General features: G+C 47.2%; 1 protein-coding gene across 3 annotated transcripts in view; it reads left to right on the top strand.

Moving 5' to 3' along the window:
* Positions 1-20,154, top strand: part of ABCC8 (ATP binding cassette subfamily C member 8) — an 848,693-nt gene that overhangs the window by 164,221 nt on the left and 664,318 nt on the right. For all 3 annotated transcript variants that reach the window (XM_069223742.1, XM_069223743.1, XM_069223745.1), the window contains one exon: positions 16,746-16,910. In XM_069223742.1, coding sequence (XP_069079843.1) covers positions 16,746-16,910 — 165 coding nt within the window. The remainder of the gene's footprint in view (positions 1-16,745; positions 16,911-20,154) is intronic.

Raw genomic sequence — 20,154 nt, 5'->3', positions numbered from 1 at the left:
GTGGGGGAGGACGGCTGTGGGTCTCCCTAGGCCAGGGCGAATTCTGTAGGCTAGGCCCCTCCGTAAGGCATGGCCCTGTGCCCCCGCCCCCCACCTCTGTAGGGTGCCAAGTTCAGATATCCATGGCCCTGTGTCATCTATGTGTGCAGTTGTCGTCGATAGGCTTGTAGGCCATGTCCCACGGATTGAGTAGTGTACCCCAAGTGCGCAGCGTAGTGCAGGGGGCTTCTGTGTCTGTCCTCTCCACCAACTGTGTTGCCAATGCATGCACTCAACATGTCTTTATTCCCCCCCCCCCTTTTTTGTGGTCTTCCTGTTCATGTGTGCATTAGCATCATCAGGCGGAGGAGAAGTGGCATCGGAGCACGAGGGAGCTGCATCTCACATGGCCCTGGAGGGCCATGCAACTGACTCGGAGTTCACCAGTGAGACGGAGGGCGAGGGGAGCTCCACAACGGGGACACGTGGAGACATCAGCGACACAGACACGTCCTCGGAAGGGAGCTACCTTGTGGTGGCGGCAACATCCGTGCTCACCGCAACAACAGGTACAGCCGCCACCCAGCGCACCAGCTCCGCCCTCCAAGCAGCCCCTCAGCGTTTGCCCCATGCCCGCTCGCACACGAAGGCGGGCATCTCCTTCGCCCCAGGCACCTCAGGCCCTGCCCCAGTTACCCCTGCTGCCCTCAGTGAGGAGGTCATTGACCTCGTCAGGACGCTCATTGTTGGGCAGTCTACCCTTTTGAATGCCATCCAGGGGGTTGAAAGGGAGGTGCACCGAAGCAATGCATACCTGGAGGGCATTCATTCGGGTCAGGCTGCCCATCGGCGATCGTTCAACGCTCTGGCCTCAGCACTGACGGCAGCCATTGTCCCTGTCTCCTGCCTCCCTCCTCCAACTTCCTCCACCCAGTCCCACTCCCCTGTACCTCTGCCTATCCCAGACACACCTACAGACCAGCCTGCACACACCTCAACACCCAAGGGCAGCTCATCCAGACATAAGCACCACACATGACAGAAGCATTCACACAAGCAACAGGCACATGCAGACATACCAACAGCCACTGCCTCCTCTGTGTCCCCCTCCTCCTCGTCTCCCTCCTCCCTCCCTGTGACGTCTCCACTCACACTTGCATGCACAACATCATCAGCCACTACGTCCATCACCAGCACACCCACCAGAACACTCCGCACACGTGCAGTCACCACCCCCACTGCCATTTAAACGTCCCCTGTGTCCTCTCCCAGTGTGTCTGTCACCCCCTCTTCCAAACCACACAAACGCAGGCAGCCACCCACCCAACAGCCATCCACCTCACGACAGCCTCCGTCACAAGCACCTGCACCCAAAGACACCAGACTTGACTCTCCTACAACCACATCCTCTTCCTCCACTCCCATACCCACTGCACCTACCCTTCCCACTGCTCCTAAAAAGTTTTTCCTCTCCAAAATTAACCTCTTTCCATCACCTGACCCAACCCCCTCCATCTCGTAAGAGTCCAATCAGCACCTCAGCCACCACAACCCCTGGACCTACAAGGATCATAGTACAGGGATATTGGAGTCCACCACCTTCAGGGGCAGCAGTAAAGGGACAGCCAGCCCACCCCCTGGGAAAAAATCCAAGAAAGGCAAGGGCCGGTGCGAGAGGCCAGAGACGGCAGCCTCCAAAGGCACTACCCTGGCACCGTCAGGAAGTGGGGTGCCACCTGGCACATCTACAAAGGGAGGCAAGGGCCACAGAGAATCACGGAAGGAAGGCAAGGGCAGCACGGCCGACAAGTCCGGCAGCAGGCGAGCTGCCCAGGAGTGCCCCACCAGCCCCATTCCGGGTGTGAAGGAGGACACCCACGGGCCCGGGACTCCAGCACAGGAGGGCCCCGCAAGCGAGAAGTCGGATGGCGAGTGAACTCCATATATTGCCCGGATATGGTGCCCTGGAGACACATGTCAAGAACCGCTGAACAGGGCCCTTCAAGACAAGCACCGCTGAACAGGGCCCTTCAAGACAAGGACCGCTGAACAGGGCCCTTCAAGACAAGCACCGCTGAACAGGGCCCTTCAAGACAAGCACCGCTGAACAGGGCCCTTCAAGACAAGAACCGCTGAACAGGGCCCTTCAAGACAAGAACCGCTGAACAGGGCCCTTCAAGACAAGCACCGCTGAACAGGGACCTTCAAGACAAGCACCGCTGAACAGGGCCCTTCAAGACAAGCACAGCTGAACAGGGCCCTCAAGACAAGAACCGCTGAACAGGGTCCTTCAAGACAAGCACCGCTGAACAGGGCCCTTCAAGACAAGCACCGCTGAACAGGGCCCTTCAAGACAAGCACCGCTGAACAGGGCCCTTCAAGACAAGAACCGCTGAACAGGGCCCTTCAAGACAAGCACCGCTGAACAGGGCCCTTCAAGACAAGCACCGCTGAACAGGGCCCTTCAAGACAAGAACCGCTGACCAGGGCCCCGCCGTCTCATGAACCGCTGAACAGGGCCCTTCAAGACAAGCACCACTGAACAGGGCCCTTCAAGACAAGAACCGCTGAACAGGGCCTTTCAAGACAAGCACCGCTGAACAGGGCCCTTCAAGACAAGAACCGCTGACCAGGCCCCCGCCGTCTCAAGAACCGCTGAACATGGCCCTTCAAGACAAGCACCGCTGAACAGGGCCCTTCAAGACAAGAACCGCTGAACAGGGCCCTTCAAGACAAGAACCGCTGACCAGGGCCCCGCCGTCTCAAGAACCGCTGAACAGGGCACCGCCGTCTCAAGAACCGCTGAACAGGGCACCGCCGTCTCAATAACCGCTGAACAGGGCCCTTCAACTCAAGCACCGCTCCGCTGGGCCCTTCATCTCAAGCACCGCTCCGCTAGGCACTTCATCTCAAGCACCGCTCCGCTGGGCACCGCCGTCTCTGCACCGCTCCGCTGGGCACCGCCGTCTCTGCACCGCTCCGCTGGGCCCTTCAACTCAGGCACCGCTCCGCTGGGCCCTTCAACTCAGGCACCGCTCTGCTGGGCAACGCCGTCTCTGCACCGCTCCGCTGGGCCCTTCATCTCAAGCACCGCTCCGCTGGGCACTGCCGTCTCTGCACCGCTCCGCTGGGCCCTTCATCTCAAGCACCGCTCCGCTGGGCCCTTCAACTCAGGCACCGCTCCGCTGGGCACCGCCGTCTCTGCACTGCTCCGCTGGGCCCTTCATCTCAAGCACCGCTCCGCTGGGCACCGCCGTCTCTGCACCGCTCTGCTGGGCCCTTCATCTCAAGCACCGCTCCGCTGGGCACCGCCGTCTCTGCACCGCTCCGCTGGGCCCTTCATCTCAAGCACCGCTCCGCTGGGCACCGCCGTCTCTGCACCGCTCCGCTGGGCCCTTCATCTCAAGCACCGCTCCGCTGGGCCCTTCAACTCAGGCACCGCTCCGCTGGGCACCGCCGTCTCTGCACTGCTCCGCTGGGCCCTTCATCTCAAGCACCGCTCCGCTGGGCACCGCCGTCTCTGCACCGCTCCGCTGGGCCCTTCATCTCAAGCACCGCTCCGCTGGGCCCTTCAACTCAGGCACCGCTCCGCTGGGCACCGCCGTCTCTGCACCGCTCCGCTGGGCCCTTCATCTCAAGCACCGCTCCGCTGGGCCCTTCATCTCAAGCACCGCTCCGCTGGGCACCGCCGTCTCAAACACCGCTGGCCCATTGGCAGAAGGGGCAGGCCCGGATCTGTGTCGGGCAGGGCTGCACGAAGCACTCTGGGCACCATGCCTCCTCCAGAACCAGTGGAGTCTGTAATCCACTTGAGAGACTGTGGCTTTGCACTCCCCAGGATGGCACAGTGTGCAAGCCACCCACTGTAGAGACTTGTGAGACTGTGGCTTTGCACTCCCCAGGATGGCACAGTGGGCAATCCACCCACTGTAGAGACTTGAGAGACTGTGGCTTTGCACTCCCCAGGATGGCACAGTGGGCAATCCACCCACTGTAGAGACTTGTGAGACTGTGGCTTTGCACTCCCCAGGATGGGACAGTGGCCATGGAGGCCCCTCGTGGATCTGGCGTCGTGGACTCATGTGGCTGAGGTGCCTCCCCTTCCCTTCCCCCTGAGGTGCCTGTAGTTTTTCTATCTGATGCCCCTGCAGTGTTCTCTCCAATGGATTCGGGTCTCCTGTGTGGGCTTTGCCCATGTGTTGAGGCCCATTGGCCCACGTACAATGACTGAAACCCAATTTGGACAGGACAATTTACATATGTGTATATAGTTATAGATGTTGGAAATAATTTTTTACTTAGCCTTACAATATATTTGAATTTCATGATCATTTTATTTTGTCTTGGCATTCTTCCGGGGGGTTGGGGGTGTCACTCTGAGTTGTTGCCCTACATTGATGTGTAGGTAGTTGTGGGTGATGGTGGGTGTGTCGCGTATGTGTGTGCCCGTAATCTTTTCTCCTCCCCCCTCCCCTGTGTCGTAGGTGCAGTACTCACCGTTGTCTTCTGCGGCGGCGTTCGTGCTCCTGGTAGAGGAGCAGGTAGACAATAGCTGGTAGGATGTGTAGTTCTGGTTCCATGCTGTCCAGATTCCTCGTGGGGTGTGTAGAGGTGAGCGTTTTCCCGTTCGTAGTCTGTTTCCGCCGTGTTTTTATCGGCGGGGCTCCCGCCCCGGAAAAGGTGGCGGATTCGTGAGTTGTGATAGGGTGGGCGGTACATTGTCTCCCGCCTGTCTGTTGGCGGTGACCGCCGCGCTGTTTGTTTGTCCCGCCGTGGCGGTCAGAGTGTTAAAGTGGCGGGCTGTGTTGGCGGGTTCCGCCAGGGTCAGAATTTCATTTTTCTTACCGCCTGCCTGTTGGCGGGTTGGCTGCCGCTTTAACACCGACCGCCAGGATTGGAAAGACCCCCTATATGTCTTATCTGAGACGCAAAAATACACTCCGACTCAACGTTGAGCCAGCGCAGTTCGTCATGATCAGTCCCCAATGTTTGGTTCTTTTGTGAAATGGCACATCAAGTATAGGGAGCAACGTGCATCTCGTCGAACTCCACCCACTGATTGTTTGCTGTTTAGGTGAGCAAGTTACTACATGACAGTACTGAGAGGTTTCATTCAGTGCACAAGGGGCATTGTTGCCCTTTTCTGTACGAGATCACCATGTCTTTCATAGCAGTTGTGAAAAGAAGTTGTCAGATGACCTGCTTTAAACAAGAGGTCCTGGGGCGCTTGGACTATTGCAAGCTGTTCACAACAGCTCGGCCAACTGGGGTTCAAATACTGGAAAATAAATGGTTTCCATCCTCTAAATGAGAGAAGGAATCATGAGGTAGGTGATGTGGCCCTAAACGATTTATGGAGTATTCCCCTCTTCGTAATGCCTGCAATCTTTCTCTCAACGTGTGTCGAATACACAAAGTAGTGCAATAAGTACTATCTAGTTTCATGGAAGCATTGTCCAATGAAACCTATGTCTGAAAAATAATTTTTAAAAAGGGAGTGTGGCTCAGAGCAATTCATTAAAGCCATCTGTGAGTAGCTTTACCATGTGAAGGAATGACAGAAATAAAAAAATGAAAGAAGGCAAAAGAAAGAAAAAAGAGAGTAAATAAGAAAGAAAAATAAAGAAACTAAGAAAGAAACATGAAAATGAACAAGAGATGAAAAGAGAGAAGGGAAGAAGGAAAGCAAGAAGGAAAGAGAAAAGGTAAGAAGAAAACTAAAAAGAAAGAAGGAAAAGAAAAAGAGAAAGAAGACAGGAAAGGAAGAAAGGAAGGAAAATGAAAAAGAAACAAAGTAAGAAAGAAAGAGAGAAAAATAGAGAAACAGACAAGGAAATAGTGAAAGAAAAAGAATGAAGAAAGACAAGAATGAAATAAGGCAAGAAATAAAGTAGGAAAGAAAAGAAAGAGAAGAAAAGATAGGAATAATGGAAAAAAGAAAGAAGGAAAGAAAGAATACAAGTAAAAAGAAGATAACTTAATGCAGAACAGTTTCAAATGGTCACAATTTGGAACTGTTGGACTTGGTTGTCTCTGCAGGGCCATCCCCCATCTTTTTGCCTTCACTCCCCTGTATTCTGAACCCATTTATGTAGTTGTTTTAGGATTTTGCACACTTTGTCATTGCTAACCAGTGCTAAAGTGTTTGTGGTTTCTCCTTAAACATGGTGAAATTGTGTTACACCCAATTGGCACATCTAATGTACTTGTAAACCCCTAGTAAATTGGTACAACATATACACCTGGGCCTGTAAATTAAATGCCACTAGTGGTCATGCAACACTAATTGTGACATTGTGGTGTGTGTAATTTTAAATTCCCTTTTCAACCTCGTAAAAACAACCCTTTGCCTTATAATACATATAAGTCACCCCTAGGGTAGGCCCTTGTTGAAAAATGGCCATCTTTAAAGGATCACCCAAACTTTTTACCTTCCTCCTCCTCTTTTTCTGACCTTGTTTCTGCAGGCATTAGAACTCTGTGCATTTGTACGCTGCTGATTGTTGTTCCTGCTGGCAGAGTTTTACCTGGGTTGGGTACAGAAGTCAGACCCAAGGGCTGGAGTGGGCCACATCACCATATTGACCATGGTGGTACTGTCTGCCTACTGGGATGCATCTGTGAGCAAGTTAAAGTTAAGTGCTGCACAGATAGGGCCTGAAGATAAGGAAAAGGGTTCCCTGTGTGTCAGTTCAGGGGCCCCAGAGAGAATAGACAGAGGGATCCAACTGGCTTCTGAGAGGCATAGAAGTGGCAAGTGCTCCTGCAATAGTGGACCAGTGGGCATGCTCTATCACCCTAAGCAGGAAAGACCATCAAGGTATTGATTAGTCTACCCTAGCTTTAGGCTGGAGAAGGGTGGTGTTTGGAAAAAGGCCTTTTCTGAAGCGTCACCCCAAACTTGTTGCCTTCCTCCTCCTCTTTTCTGACCTCGATTTTGCTGGCTTTAGGACTCTATGCACTTTACCACTGCTAACTAGTGCTAACATGCTCTCTCCCCTAAAACATGGTAACATTTGACTCCTGACCAATTGGCATATTTAATTTACTGACCAGAACCGATTAAAGAGCTCTACATGTGCCCAGGGCCTCCAAATTAAATGCTACTAGTGGCCCTGCAGCACGGATTGTACCACCCACTAAAGTAGCCCCTTAACCATGTCTCATGGCTGCCATCGCAGAGCCTGTGAATACAGTTTTACACTGTCAGTTCGACCTGGCAAGATAAACCTCTTTCATGGCATAAACCTTTCCTTTTTATATATATGTTACCCTTAAGGTAGATCGCCAGTGATCCACAGGGCAGGGTGCACTGTATTTAAAAGGTAGGACATGCCCTGGTATTGAAAAACTTCCACCGATAGGATAGTATTGGGATTACCTAATTATATGTTATAAGTGAAACACCCAATCTGGAAGAGATAAGGCTTTCAAGTTTGGTGTCTCTGAACTCACAATTTAAAATCAAAATTTATGGTGAGATTAGATTTTAAATTGCAGTTCTGAAAATGCAATTTTAGAAAGTTGGCATTTCCTTAATTTAGCCATTTGGTGCCTTGCAGCTTGTCTCCAATACACGTCTGGGGTGGGTGACAGCAGCACATTGTGTATTCCTTCTAGACCGCCACAACACAGGAAGGTTGGTGTTTCTGGATACTCCTCTGCATTCATTTACATTCTGATTGATCTTCCGGGGTAGGGAGGGTGGAGGGGAGCTGACACACTTGAATAGGAAAGTGCCTTTCTCCACACAAAGGGTTGATTACCCCCTACTGATAGTCTGGAGCTAGGACTAGGAAGAAAGGACCTCTGTGCACTTCAAATACCCTCCTTTGCAGTCACCCCACTTCAAAGGCACATTTGGACATAAGAGCTGAGGCCCTCGTTACGTGTTTGGCGGACTGGAACACCCACCAGACCCATTATGACTTTCCAGCTGGGTTGATGGGCGAAAACCAAGGTTTCCACCCTTCAGCCCAGCAGGAAAGTGACAGCAGCACTGTCACCAGCTCGTAATCAAGTCAGCAGCAATACTGCCATCTGTAGGGTGCTGGGAAGGGGGACCCCTGCACTGCCCATGCCATTGGCCCACTCTCCTGTTCTCCACCAGCTTTTTCATGGCAGTGAAACCGCCATGAAAAGACTGGTGGAGAACCAGGTTGTAATCAGCAGGGCCGCGCTGTGTACAGCGCTGCCCTGGATAATTGCAAACTGCACCTTCCGTGAGCCCGTCGGGATCACTGATCCTAGAGAAGATGGCGGTACCCTGGTGATCGGACTACCAGGGTTGTAATGTGGTGGTCGGACTGCCACAGCCACCATGAGTCTGGCAGTCTGATGGTAATTAGGCTCTTAGGGCCATATGTACCAACGATTTTTCCCATAGACACAGAATGGGTAAAACCCTTTGCTACATCTGTCCATAAGTCTCTGACCCTGCCAGACCAGTACACTACTGGACCTGGGAAGAACTCTGCCAGGAGTAAGGACTGCTGTGCTACAAGGAGTGCCACACTGCTGGACTGCTTTCTAAGAAGGACTTCTCTCTGCTTTGATGAGCCACCCTGCTGCCTGATGATCTTTGCCCTACTGAGGTAGGGCTGGGCCCTCTCATCTGATCCTGGGTGTCTCCAAGGTCTTGCTGTCTTGCCCACTGTTCTCCGGCAGTCTCAGGGACATCAAAGACTGCATGAAACTCTTCTCCTGCTGCTGGACTCTGCCATCTATGAGTCCTACCCTTGCCTGAGGTGTCAGTCCAGTCCTGGGCCTTAGAAGTGGGGTTTTCATCTGTTTCTCTGCCAGAATCAACACATAGAAGCCGCTGTGGTGCTCAGAACTAATGCAGTGCTGAATCTACAACGACACGAGTTCCTACCGCAAGGTTCGATGATGGAGCAGCAACAATCCGAGGACTACACCGCGTGTCTCAAGGATGACACATTGCGTATATCTCAACTGAGTTCAATGTGAGACCTGATTGCAAGGCTCAACATCGATGCATTGACCCGACTGAGCAGATTGGAATCGTATTACTCCATCCAAAGGACTTTTTTAGGGGGCTCTGCGTGAGCCTTGTAGCCAGCCTGCCCTCCATTACAGTCTGCCTGAACTTTGGATTTACCCCAGTCTACCGCGACCTCAAGTAACCTTTGAGCGCTATTGACTGTTAAAGTAAACACAATTTTTTGTTTATTCTTTAAAAAATCATATCTCAACTTCCACTGATTGGATGTTTGTCATTTTGGTCTTGATTTACTCATAAAATCATTCTCTATTTTTCTACACCTATGTGGTGTGTTTTTGTGGTGTTTCCATTGTGTTACTGTGTATTTGTGTGTTGCGTGTTGCACAAATACTTTACACATAACCTCTTTAGATAAGCCTGCTTGCTCTGTGCCGAGCTACCAGAGGATGAGCACAGGTTATCTCTAGGTGTGTATCTAGCTTACCCTTAGTAGAAGTGGTGGGACTTGCTTGTATAGGGTGCATGCTCAATTATGACAGATGCTTATTGCTTCTAAGCGCTACTTGCACATTTATTCCTTAAAAATTCAAATCTCAACATCGATTTATTGTATTTTGTCATTTTGGCCTTGTTCTGCTCATAAGAATATAATATATTTTTCTAATTTGGTGTGTAGTGTTTTCACTGTGTTACTTTCTAAGGTGTTGCACAAATACTTTATACATTGCCTCTTAAGTTTAGCCTGACTGCTCTGTACCAAGCTACTAGAGGGTGAGCACAGGTTGACTTTTAGTGTGCATCTGCTATACCCTGACTACGATGCTGGTTCTTGCTTGGACAAGGTGCATATCTCTACCAACCAGTAACCCAATTTCTAACCTCCCTACACACCCCAGAGGGCAGAGTGCAGTGTATTTAAAACATTTGGGATATATGTTTACGTTTTTAATGTCCTCGTAGCGAAAAACTCCTAAATTTGTTTTCACACTGTGAGGACTACCTCTCCGATAGGATATAATTGGGTTCCATTATTAAATTTAATAAGTGGCTGCTTCCAACTGAGAGCAGATAGGAATATCAAAGTTTGTTTCCAAAGAATTGTAATTTAAAACTTTCTTCATGGTAAACTCAGATTTTCAGTCACAATTCTGAAACGTCCACTTTTAGAAAGTTGTAATTTTCTTGTACTAACCATTTGGCACCTGTATCCTGGTTCACATGACTAGATGTAGCTGGCAGTTGGTCTTTGTGTTTTGCTCTCAGACTGTAAGACAAAAGGGGAATCAATGTTGGCAGGATGGTCCATCTCTGAATTGATGGGGGTAGAGCTATCACCTACCACACCTGCACAACAGAAACCCTCTATCCCTTGTACACTCACAAAAGGTTTGACACTACTCTGCAATGCCCCCAGACAATTTGGTGCCAGTGCAGGGGGGCAGGAAATTCCAAGCATCTCCGAGGTGGAAGCCCCTAGAAACCTCTCCTACTGCAAAGTGGACAGCAGATATAAATATTTGACCCTCAGATGCAACTCTTCAGTACACCTCTGGATCCGTAGAAGATCCGGAAGAACTGATGTGCTGCTCCGCAAGAAGGGCTACTACTCTGCTGCCTGAGTGAAAAGGACCTGACCTGCATTTTAAACCCAGTGACTCCAAGGGCTAGTTGGCTAGCCTCCTGATCAGAACCTTAGGGACAGAAAAGTCTTCAACCACCTTGAAACTAGCCCCTAGACATCCCTAATGTGAATCTTACCTTGAAGTCGTGCCACCCCAGTCCTAAACCTTTGGAAGTGCGCCTGAAGGTGCTCTGCCAGCCGAGCTGTGGTCTCAAGCAGAACTTAAGCAGCGTGGCGCACTGCCTCGCAGTCTCACATCTGAATCACTGCAGCTTGATGCACCCCCATTGCAGGATCCTTCAGCTCTTCATAACTGCTGTTGTGCAACCCCTCTTTGACTCAGAACCTTGCATTGCAGCCCTGCAGCTCCATGGAACTGCTGCTCCATGACACATCTTCGAAGCAAGACCTCGCGGCCGCTGCTGCGCAATACATCCTCAACACAGGACCTTTCAATGCTCCACAACCCGGATTTAAGGTACTCTGTTCAACAGGCCTAATTTCACCCCTCTACCCACCCCGTGCTGTATTGCGGTCAGCCTGAACTTTTGACTTTCTCCTGGTCCAGTACGACCAGATAACCACAGTTGGTGCTTTAGGCTTCTAAGCACTGTTTTCAATAAATCTTTAAAAATGCATATCTCCAGTTCCACTAATTGGACATTTGTTCTTTTGGTCTCAAATAATTTACAAACTTTTGTTCTTTTTTTAAATTGGTGTGGGATTTTTCTTGTGTTGTGTTTTCACTTTACTACTGTTTGAAGTACTGCATACATACTTTATATATTGGCTCCAAGTTAAATCTGACTGCTTTTGTTCCAACGGTACAAAAGGCTTAAGCATAGGTTACTTTGGGGTTTGCTTGTGTTTCACCCTGACAACAATTGTGGTTGTTGCTTGAGTAGAGTTTCACCACCCCCCTCAACCAGAAACCCAATTTTCTATGGGTATGCTATGAATTAGCAGCAGACAGAAAAGCAAAACACTTCAAGGATATTACAACAACATTGGCAGGAGATGGGATCTGATAAAAATTAAATATACCTTTTGTTCAAATCAGAAGCATCTTGCTGTCACTTTAGGTTATGAACAAAAATGCCACACTAAATTAATTGTATAGTAATAAACCTGGCCCTTTTGGCAGGTTCATCCCCTGACTTTTTTCTGTCCTGTTCTGTTGGCTCTAGGACTTTGAGCACTTTATCACTGCTGATCAGTGCTAAAGTGCAGGTGCTCTCCCTTCTAAAGTTGGTATGATTGGCTTATACCTAATTGGCATATTTAACTTACCTGTAAGTACCTTGTACAGTGGTATCTCTATACTCATGGCCTGTAAATTAAATCCTACTAGTGGGCCTGCAGCACTGCTTGCGCCATCCACTGACGTAGCCTTTCAAACCTGTCTGAGGCCTGCTATTGCAGGGCCTTTGTGCACAGTTTTCTGCCACTGGGACCTGGCATCTAAATGTACTTGCCAGGCCCAGAGCTCCCCTTTTACTACATGTAAATCACCCCTAAGGTAGGCCCTAGCTAGCCCTATGGTTAAGGTGCTATGTATGTAAAAGGCAGGACATGTGACTAGTAGCGTGGCATGTCCTGGCAATGACAAACAGCCTATTTGGTTTCTCACTGCTGTGACTGCTGCCTTCTCATAGGCTTGCATTGGAAATGTCCTGCCTTATGTCAAGGGGGTATTGTCTGATTTATGAGGGGTAGTGTAGGCATATTTGGTATGGTTGTAATGGTAGTAAGAAATGCTACTTACTGGTGTAAGTGTTTTTTTTATTACTATTACAGAAATACCACTTATAGAAAGTGAGCATTTCTCTGTACTTATGACTCCAATCCATGTCTGGGCAGAGTGACAGTTGGGGCGTTGTGCATACTTTTCAGACAGCCTGTACACACGGAGGGTGCAGGTGTCACAGAGGTGCATCTGCATACTGAATAGTCTTCCTGGGCTGAGAGAAGGGAGAGGCGGACACACATGCATTTCTAAAGGCTGTGCCCTGGCCTCACACAAAAAGGATCATTTACCTCCAACTGATGTTTGGAGCCTGTGCTGGAGTAGAGAGGGGGCACCCCCAGAACCAGTTGTAACTGGTTGGAATCTCCTCTCCTCTTTCTTTGTTAACACACTGTAAAACTGAGTATAATTACAGTTGAGTTTTCCCCACAATTTGATGACATTTTGAAACTGGACACAGGAGGATGCTGGAAGGACTCACCAGTACCCACCATGGACTGCTGCTGCTGTGTTGACCAGTGACCTGCTTGGTCATGTGGAGGAGCTGCCTGCTGCCTGCAGCTAGGTCATGCTGCCCTGTGCTTCTTGTATACTTTGTCCCCCAGGGGCAGGTGCAGTGGCCCCTGACCCCTGCAACTATCGGAAGTGCATGAGGAGCACTTCTCCTTCTTTGATCTAGCACCTGGAGGGTGCTCTGCTTATTCATAAACCAGCACTTTGAAAGCACTTTACTTCATTGCCCCCAGCGCTTGAGAGCGGTTTCTTCCACCAGGAATCACTGCCGCAGCCCGGGCGGGCTGTTTTTCAAAATGAGTGATTCACAATATCCCCGGGACTCCAGGGACACCATCAGTTTAAGGAAAGAAGCGAGCATGCTCCTACCATGACCCCCGGGGCAAAGCACATTCCAAGGAGCGCCCCCAGGGCACAAGCAGGCACCTGGTTTGATGCTGCTTCACTGCCGCAGGCCCGGGCGGGCTCTGCTACTGTTCTCAAGCTGGGTGGGGAAGGGAGCCTCATCGGAGGCTCCCCGCCCCACCGGAGCCCCTCGCTGTGGTCCTGAAGATGGGCAGAGGGGAAAGAAGCCTCATTGGAGGTGCCACCTGCCCCAGCGGAGTCCCAAGTGATTTCAAGAGGATGCGGGGTGGGGTGGAAGCCTCGCCGGAGGTGCCCCACACCATGTGGTTCTCCCTTGTTGTTTTGGGGCCCCTGCGAGAGTCGGGAGAGGCCCCCACCATGCCCCATAGTGTTGTGGTGGCCTGGCCACCCTCTAAAAGGGCCAGTTGTGGCCCCTGGGGGCCCCCCAGAAATTACAGGCCCAAGCGGGGCCGATGTAAAAACCGGAGGGGGTGTGCGCCACCCCCTCCCCCCAAAAAGTATTGCGGGCCCCTGTTTTGCACAGTGGAGCACCGGGGACCCCCCTTTTTTTAGCTTTGTGACACTGAAAGTGCCTTATCATGAAAAACAGGTACTCTTGCAGACATACGTTTTCCTTATGTCCCTGGTATGGGCATAATTGACCTGTATGGCAACCTGTTTATTTTAGGATGTACCATGTATGTTTGATAATGTTCTTTTTATTGGCATTTCCTGCTGATATGTTTTCATGACTTGCTATATGTTTTATAATGTTCCTGATATGGGCATTTATGATATTTCAATGACAAGTGCATTTGTGTAGTAATGTGATTCCTGACTACTGCTTCTGGTGCAGAATAACAAGCAACCTGTCTGTTATGTGTGACTACTGCTGGTTCTGCAAAGTAACTATTGTGTAACATTCTGACAACTGCTTGAGTAGCAGGATATTACTGACATGTGTTTGGTGTAATAATTACATTGTGTGCAATACACTTTATTTTTATATAACTTGATGCTGTGTTTCCTTTGTGGTGAGGATGGTGCGTCACGTGTGTTGTGTATGTTGTGCAAATGCTTTACACATTGCCTCTGGGATAAGCCTGACTGATCGTGCCAACCTACAAAGCGGGGAGAGCAGGGATTATTTTGGACATGTAACTCCCTTGCCCTGACTAGAGCGAGTGGGTTCTGCCTGGTTTAGGTGCATACCCTAGCCAAACAGAAACCCCATTTCTAACATATAGTAAAAACAAAAACACTAGCACTGAAGGGAACTAGCTTGTGTGCAGATATGTTCTTTATGAGAGAACAAAATGCAGTCACTCCAAGTAAAGCCAACCAGTGGCTTAAGGAGGCTGACACACCCCTCTAGTTAGCAGGAAGCAAATTGTGAATGACACAACAGACCAATGGCTGAAAAGAAGTGGCTAGAACCCTGATATGTAAGTATATCATGCACATTTTAGTAAGATCAAAAGGTCTTGGCTAATGCCAGACCTTAGAAAAATTTAATTTATGCTTCCATTCAGAGGATTGAACTACTGCACAATGCCTCTCTACAGCAACCCCCATGCCCCCTCTTCATTGAAATTCCAACCCCTTAAGAAGGGAATTCAGGTGACAGTGAATAGAACATGCACTGCTACCCGCCCTACGTACCAGAAATCTCTCCAAAAGAGGAGAAACGTTTGGAAAGGAGATGGCCCGTTGCAAGTCTGACACTCTGGGCTTAGGTTAGTGCTGAGTGTAAATGAGGTAAACTTTACTGCCAGTTTCCTGCAGCCTGACCACTAGCCATTTTGGGGTGAAGCATCCGGTGGCAAGGAGTCCTTGCTGAGGAAGCTCAACTTTATATCGGTTGAACTCAAAAACGCTGTCTGTCTTTGTAAAAAACAACATTAACCAACTTTGATGGCACTGCATAAACGTCACACTATTTACTTATTTCCCACTCTGATCTCCATATTGACTTCCTCAGAATGACATTTTCTGGGCTTATTTCATTTTCTAATTTGTAGAAAGGTGTATTATTTTATGAAGTGTATTGCATAAAATGTACATGGGTGAGGTTTGCTCTCGGTACAGTTCTAGTGGGACCATACATTGTCCAGAACCACATCACTGTTTGCTGTTACTTGAATATTGTGGTTGTCTGAACACTGCTTCTATGTTTGTGTTTCTGTCTGCCATATGCACCACCCCAAAATCTTAGAAAAGACGTCTTTTATACGGCTTCAAAGTAGTTTTAAGTCCGTCATTATCTCTGGTGTAATGTTAATAGCTTATTTTTATCCAGCAATTGTTACCAAACTTCTGCATTTTCAAAACTCCTTAATTATGGGGATGCTACTAATACCAAATGTAGTGGTCCTCCATTTATTTACCTCAAAATGAGCGAAGGCTGAAATATCACCTTTTCTGCTTTGCAGGGATAGAGGGAACACAACCACAACAAAGAGGCATATTTAGAAGTCCTTTGCGGCTCCTTGTGCCACATTAAGGTCATTTTTTAAAACGCTAATGTGGCGTTAAGGAGGCTTTTTTTTGCGCCATATTTACAAAGTGGCACAATGCAAGTATTGCACCATTTTCTATCTCCTTGCAACACAGTATGTAAGCGCCAGGCATAATGTATGCAAAGCAGGCCTTCCCTTGATAGGAGGCCCAGACAAATGGCACAGTAAAATCTACAAAATTTTACCTTACCATTTTTAGCGTCTAAAGCAGGCGTTAAAGTGACGCTTCTATTGTATCCAAAGGGCCTCTCTTGACTTTGGTGGATTAGAGCCATCATTTTTTACGCTGGTCCACCAAAGCGCCACAATCACATAAAAAACATTGATGCTATTGGCCTAACGTGCGCCATGGTGTGCTGTATTGTAAATATGGCTCACACATGGTGTCGTTAGCGGGGCGCAATGGGGCGCAAGAAAAGTAGCACATCATCTATGATAAATATATTCAGTTAACTGTGCTAGAAAATAAAAAAGAATTCAAAATTTAACATTTTCCTCAAATGGTCACAACGAAACTCAGCCCTTACCGTTTCTTGTTGCCTGCGAAACATATCATTTATTATGATTATTTAATAAAATTAAAGTTTGAATTTTTGTAAAATTTAGGGGAATCGGAAATACAATGGAAGAAGCCAATAAAAAATAGCAGAACTCCTCAATAGGAATTAAACATAATATTTCTATATTCTAACCACCTGTCAAGATAACGTTCCAAAGTCAGAATTTCCATTTATTCGAGAAAACACATAAACCCAAAACGAGCCCCAAATGAAATGGATTACTAAAGTTGGTGTTTTATTCATCGTTTTCTGTTTTGCAGAAAGATGCGTGTGTTACATTTAATTTCACTGCGAATGTTAATGCTTTATGACAAGTTCCAATCCTGATGAAAAGAAAGCACACTGCCAGCAAAATTTGTCACCATTCTGCTGCTGAGATATGGCAGTGCTTATGCATGAACCTTTGCAGATTAGTAAACTCTTCCTATTTGCATTGCTTGAATATCAGACGCTGCATTCGTAATTATTCTTATATTTAATGTGTTATCTTTTTCAGGCCAAATTTCTTGGTGTGTATTTTATATCATCACAAGAGTTCCTGGCCAACGCGTACGTGTTGGCAGTACTTCTGTTTTTTGCACTTCTTCTACAAAGAACTTTTCTGCAGGCATCATATTATGCTGCTATTGAAACTGGAATCAACTTGCGAGGAGCAATACAGGTACTTAAGGCGTTATAATATGTCGAATAATGCAGTTAGATAAAAGTGCCAAATTTGCATTTGAAAATATGTATGCATTTGTCTACGCATTCCAATGTCAGTACTAGTTTACAAGACACGTGTTTCAATTCAACTGCAGTTTTATGGTTAGTTCCATGCGCTTGATAAAAGATGAGGACAGTTCTGTACAGATATTTGTGTAATAGATTGGCAGCATATAATATAGTTGTTCTGTATCAATGCATGAAAACTATACAAGTTATTATAACTATACCCCTCACTCTACAACTATATTATTAATGTTATGCAAACCACCAAAGTGTTATTAATGAATGCAAATAAAAAAAACATTTGCTGAAGTATTCGTGCATTATACTTTTTTTGTTGTTATTGTACGAGTTGACACTATTGACTTGCCGTCAGAATGATTTCTGAAAGTCAAGTTGTTGATGGTTGACATCATCCTACTATTGGTTTTCAGTGCACTTGCTGTAATATGATAAAGGATTTCAACCATTAGGTCACTTGACATTTAAGGTCCACAAAGGTATATAATATATAATAGCAGATTGATGTTTGACCTGTGGAATGGATGGTAAAACATTGTTTCCTGATAAGTAAAGTATCAGGGAGCAGATTGACGAAATTACTTGATGCTGTGGAGGATGCTAAACGCTGAAACTGCTCTTCTGGGGAACCTGTCAATTTTTATAAGAGACGTGCTGTCTGACTTAAACATATCTCTACATCTAATGCACATACAGTAGGCACACTACTGTCAAAATGCCAGTGTTTGTGCCCTCAGGTTTAAGCTTCCTGTGAAATCTGCTATTTTAAAAAGGGACAGAAGCATGCACCTGCACCCTTTAGGGATCTTCACTCATACTGATACCGTAAATACAGAGCTTGTGCCACCTTAATTCTGAAAGGGCATTCCCTCATTTGCATGAGGGAATTCTCCATTAAAATGAGGTAATCTTCCCTTACAGAAGCATTTCAAATTTTAGGATTGCCCCAAGACAAGCATAAAGTGAACATGTAAAAGAGAGGTGGCCGGTTTGTGGACAGTTAGTCTATTGTGCTGTTGTGTTCTTTAAAGAGGTGTGTCTTCTACTCTTTCCTAAACTCAAGCAGCATTAGGGCCGTCCTGGTAGGAATGGAATGGTGTTCCAGATCCTGGATACAGCAATGGAAATGGCCTGCTGCCTTTTATTTCATTTTTAACATTCCTTAGTCTGCAGTTTGATGGTGTCCTTGCTGTGGGTGTTCCAAGAGCCACCAGAGAAGGTGAGATCGTGAGCTTGTCTGCAAGCTGATTATGATAGCTTTGTAAAATATGTAGCTCATATTGAAGATGATGCAGGTGAGGGGAACCATTGGAGTTACACGAGGATGAGGGAATGTGATCATATTTCTTCAGGTCCTTGATGAGACTTTCTGCACCATGTATCATGCCCTTAGGATGTACCAGTGTACAATCTGGGAGGCCACGGAGCAGGGCATTGGCATCATTCTGATGCAAGAGTACATGGGCTTGAACAACAGTTCAGAAGTGGCTTTATGAAGGAAACAATTAATGGTTGTCTGCCACAAACTGAGACGTCAGAAATGTAGCATCTTTACCAGAAGGTCCCACAGTATCTGTTGTTTGTTTGGTCCCCACTAAGGTATTTGTTGATTGTTTAACACTCAAAGTCAGATATGTGCTGATTTTAAAGATTTATGCAGAGTCTCAATCCAGGTGGCTAGCCTTCGAATTCAACTTTAAGAAATTGACTGTTACGGGATATTCCAGAGGTATGGCCCCTGTCCCCCCTACAGAGGCTAAATTCAGTTCTGGAATGCAGAGCAGAGCAATCAAAACCAGAGAAAGATGGCTTAATTGATTTTAGGGCTTGACAGGAATATCAATTTGCCTGATACTTCTGAATCATTTTGAATGTCTGCCACAAACTAAGGTGTCAGATGTTTAGCATTTTTTACCAGAGGGTCACAAGGTATCGGTTGTTTGTTTGCACCCCCCACCCAAGGTATCTGTTGAGTGTTTAAAGGCCAAAACCAGATATCTACTTTTTTTTAAATATTATGCAGCGTCCCAATCCAGGTGTAAAGCTTTCTAATTTAACTTTAGCAAATTGACTGTTATGGGATATTCCAAAAGTATGGACCCTGTTCCCCCTACAGAGGCCAAAGTCAGTTCTGGAATGCAGAGCAGAGCAATCAAAACCAGTGAAAGATCACATAATTGTTTTAAGGGCTTGGCAGAAGTACCAGTTTGCCTGATCATTTTTGCAGTATTTCGGAAAACAAGAAAATCCTACTGATGTTGTGGTAACAGTGATATTATGAAGTGAAATATTTTGACATTCCTGTAGTGAACTGTCTTCTGTCGCAGTGACTTATTAGCTCTTGGTATCGTCCACGGAAGCTTAGGGCCTGATTTAGAGTTTAGCAGAGGGGGTACTCCGTCACAATGGTGACAGATATCCCGTCTGCTGAAATATAAACCTTGTAGGAGATAATGGGATTTAGATTTTGTTGGACAGGATATCCGTCACCGTTGTGACAGAGTAACCCAGCCACACCAAACACCAGGGGGAGAATCCATCTTTGATGAATGTTTCATGGAATTTGTAAATTCAAGATGGGCCAGGTCCTCCTTTTATCTTGACTATTGAAGTTTTTAACATCTGGGAAGATCGGAGAGAAAACATTGAGGGGCCTCTTTCCTAAGGCATGTTGAAGCAGTGGAGGTTATAATAATGGATATAAGACCCCACCACAAAAACAGCCACATTGTGTTGTAGGTATTAACATTTAAATATCCATCCACAAGAACCATTTGTAGTATTTAGGTTCTATCTATAAAAATAAATAAAAATCTGTTAGCCCTTTGGTTTTTAGGTGTCTACTGTGGTGTGATACACTTAACGGGGTCTCCTTCAAGGTAATGCATTGCTAAAATAGTTTTGAGCTGCAGCCTCTAACACCCTGCTTTTAAAATAAGGTCTGCTATTGTGTAGAGCTACAAAGGGGCTCTGGGCAGGATGCACCGGACACTTGCACACATGTATGTTCACACATGTAGGCTGTGAGAGGAAGACTGTTGTCTGTCTCAGTCTGACAACTGTAGACCGTTAGAACTGTGGAAGATAAGGTCCAGCCTAATTATTATAATTTATTTTAGACTGAGTGGAACTTTATAATTCCTGTTGTGTCGAGGGTTTCAATGTGTGCTGTACTG

The sequence above is a fragment of the Pleurodeles waltl genome, chromosome 3_1 (genome assembly GCF_031143425.1).
Source record: "Pleurodeles waltl isolate 20211129_DDA chromosome 3_1, aPleWal1.hap1.20221129, whole genome shotgun sequence".
Taxonomy (NCBI): domain Eukaryota; kingdom Metazoa; phylum Chordata; class Amphibia; order Caudata; family Salamandridae; genus Pleurodeles; species Pleurodeles waltl.
Note: the sequence above shows the minus strand (reverse complement) of the source record. Positions and strands in the feature narration are given on the sequence as shown.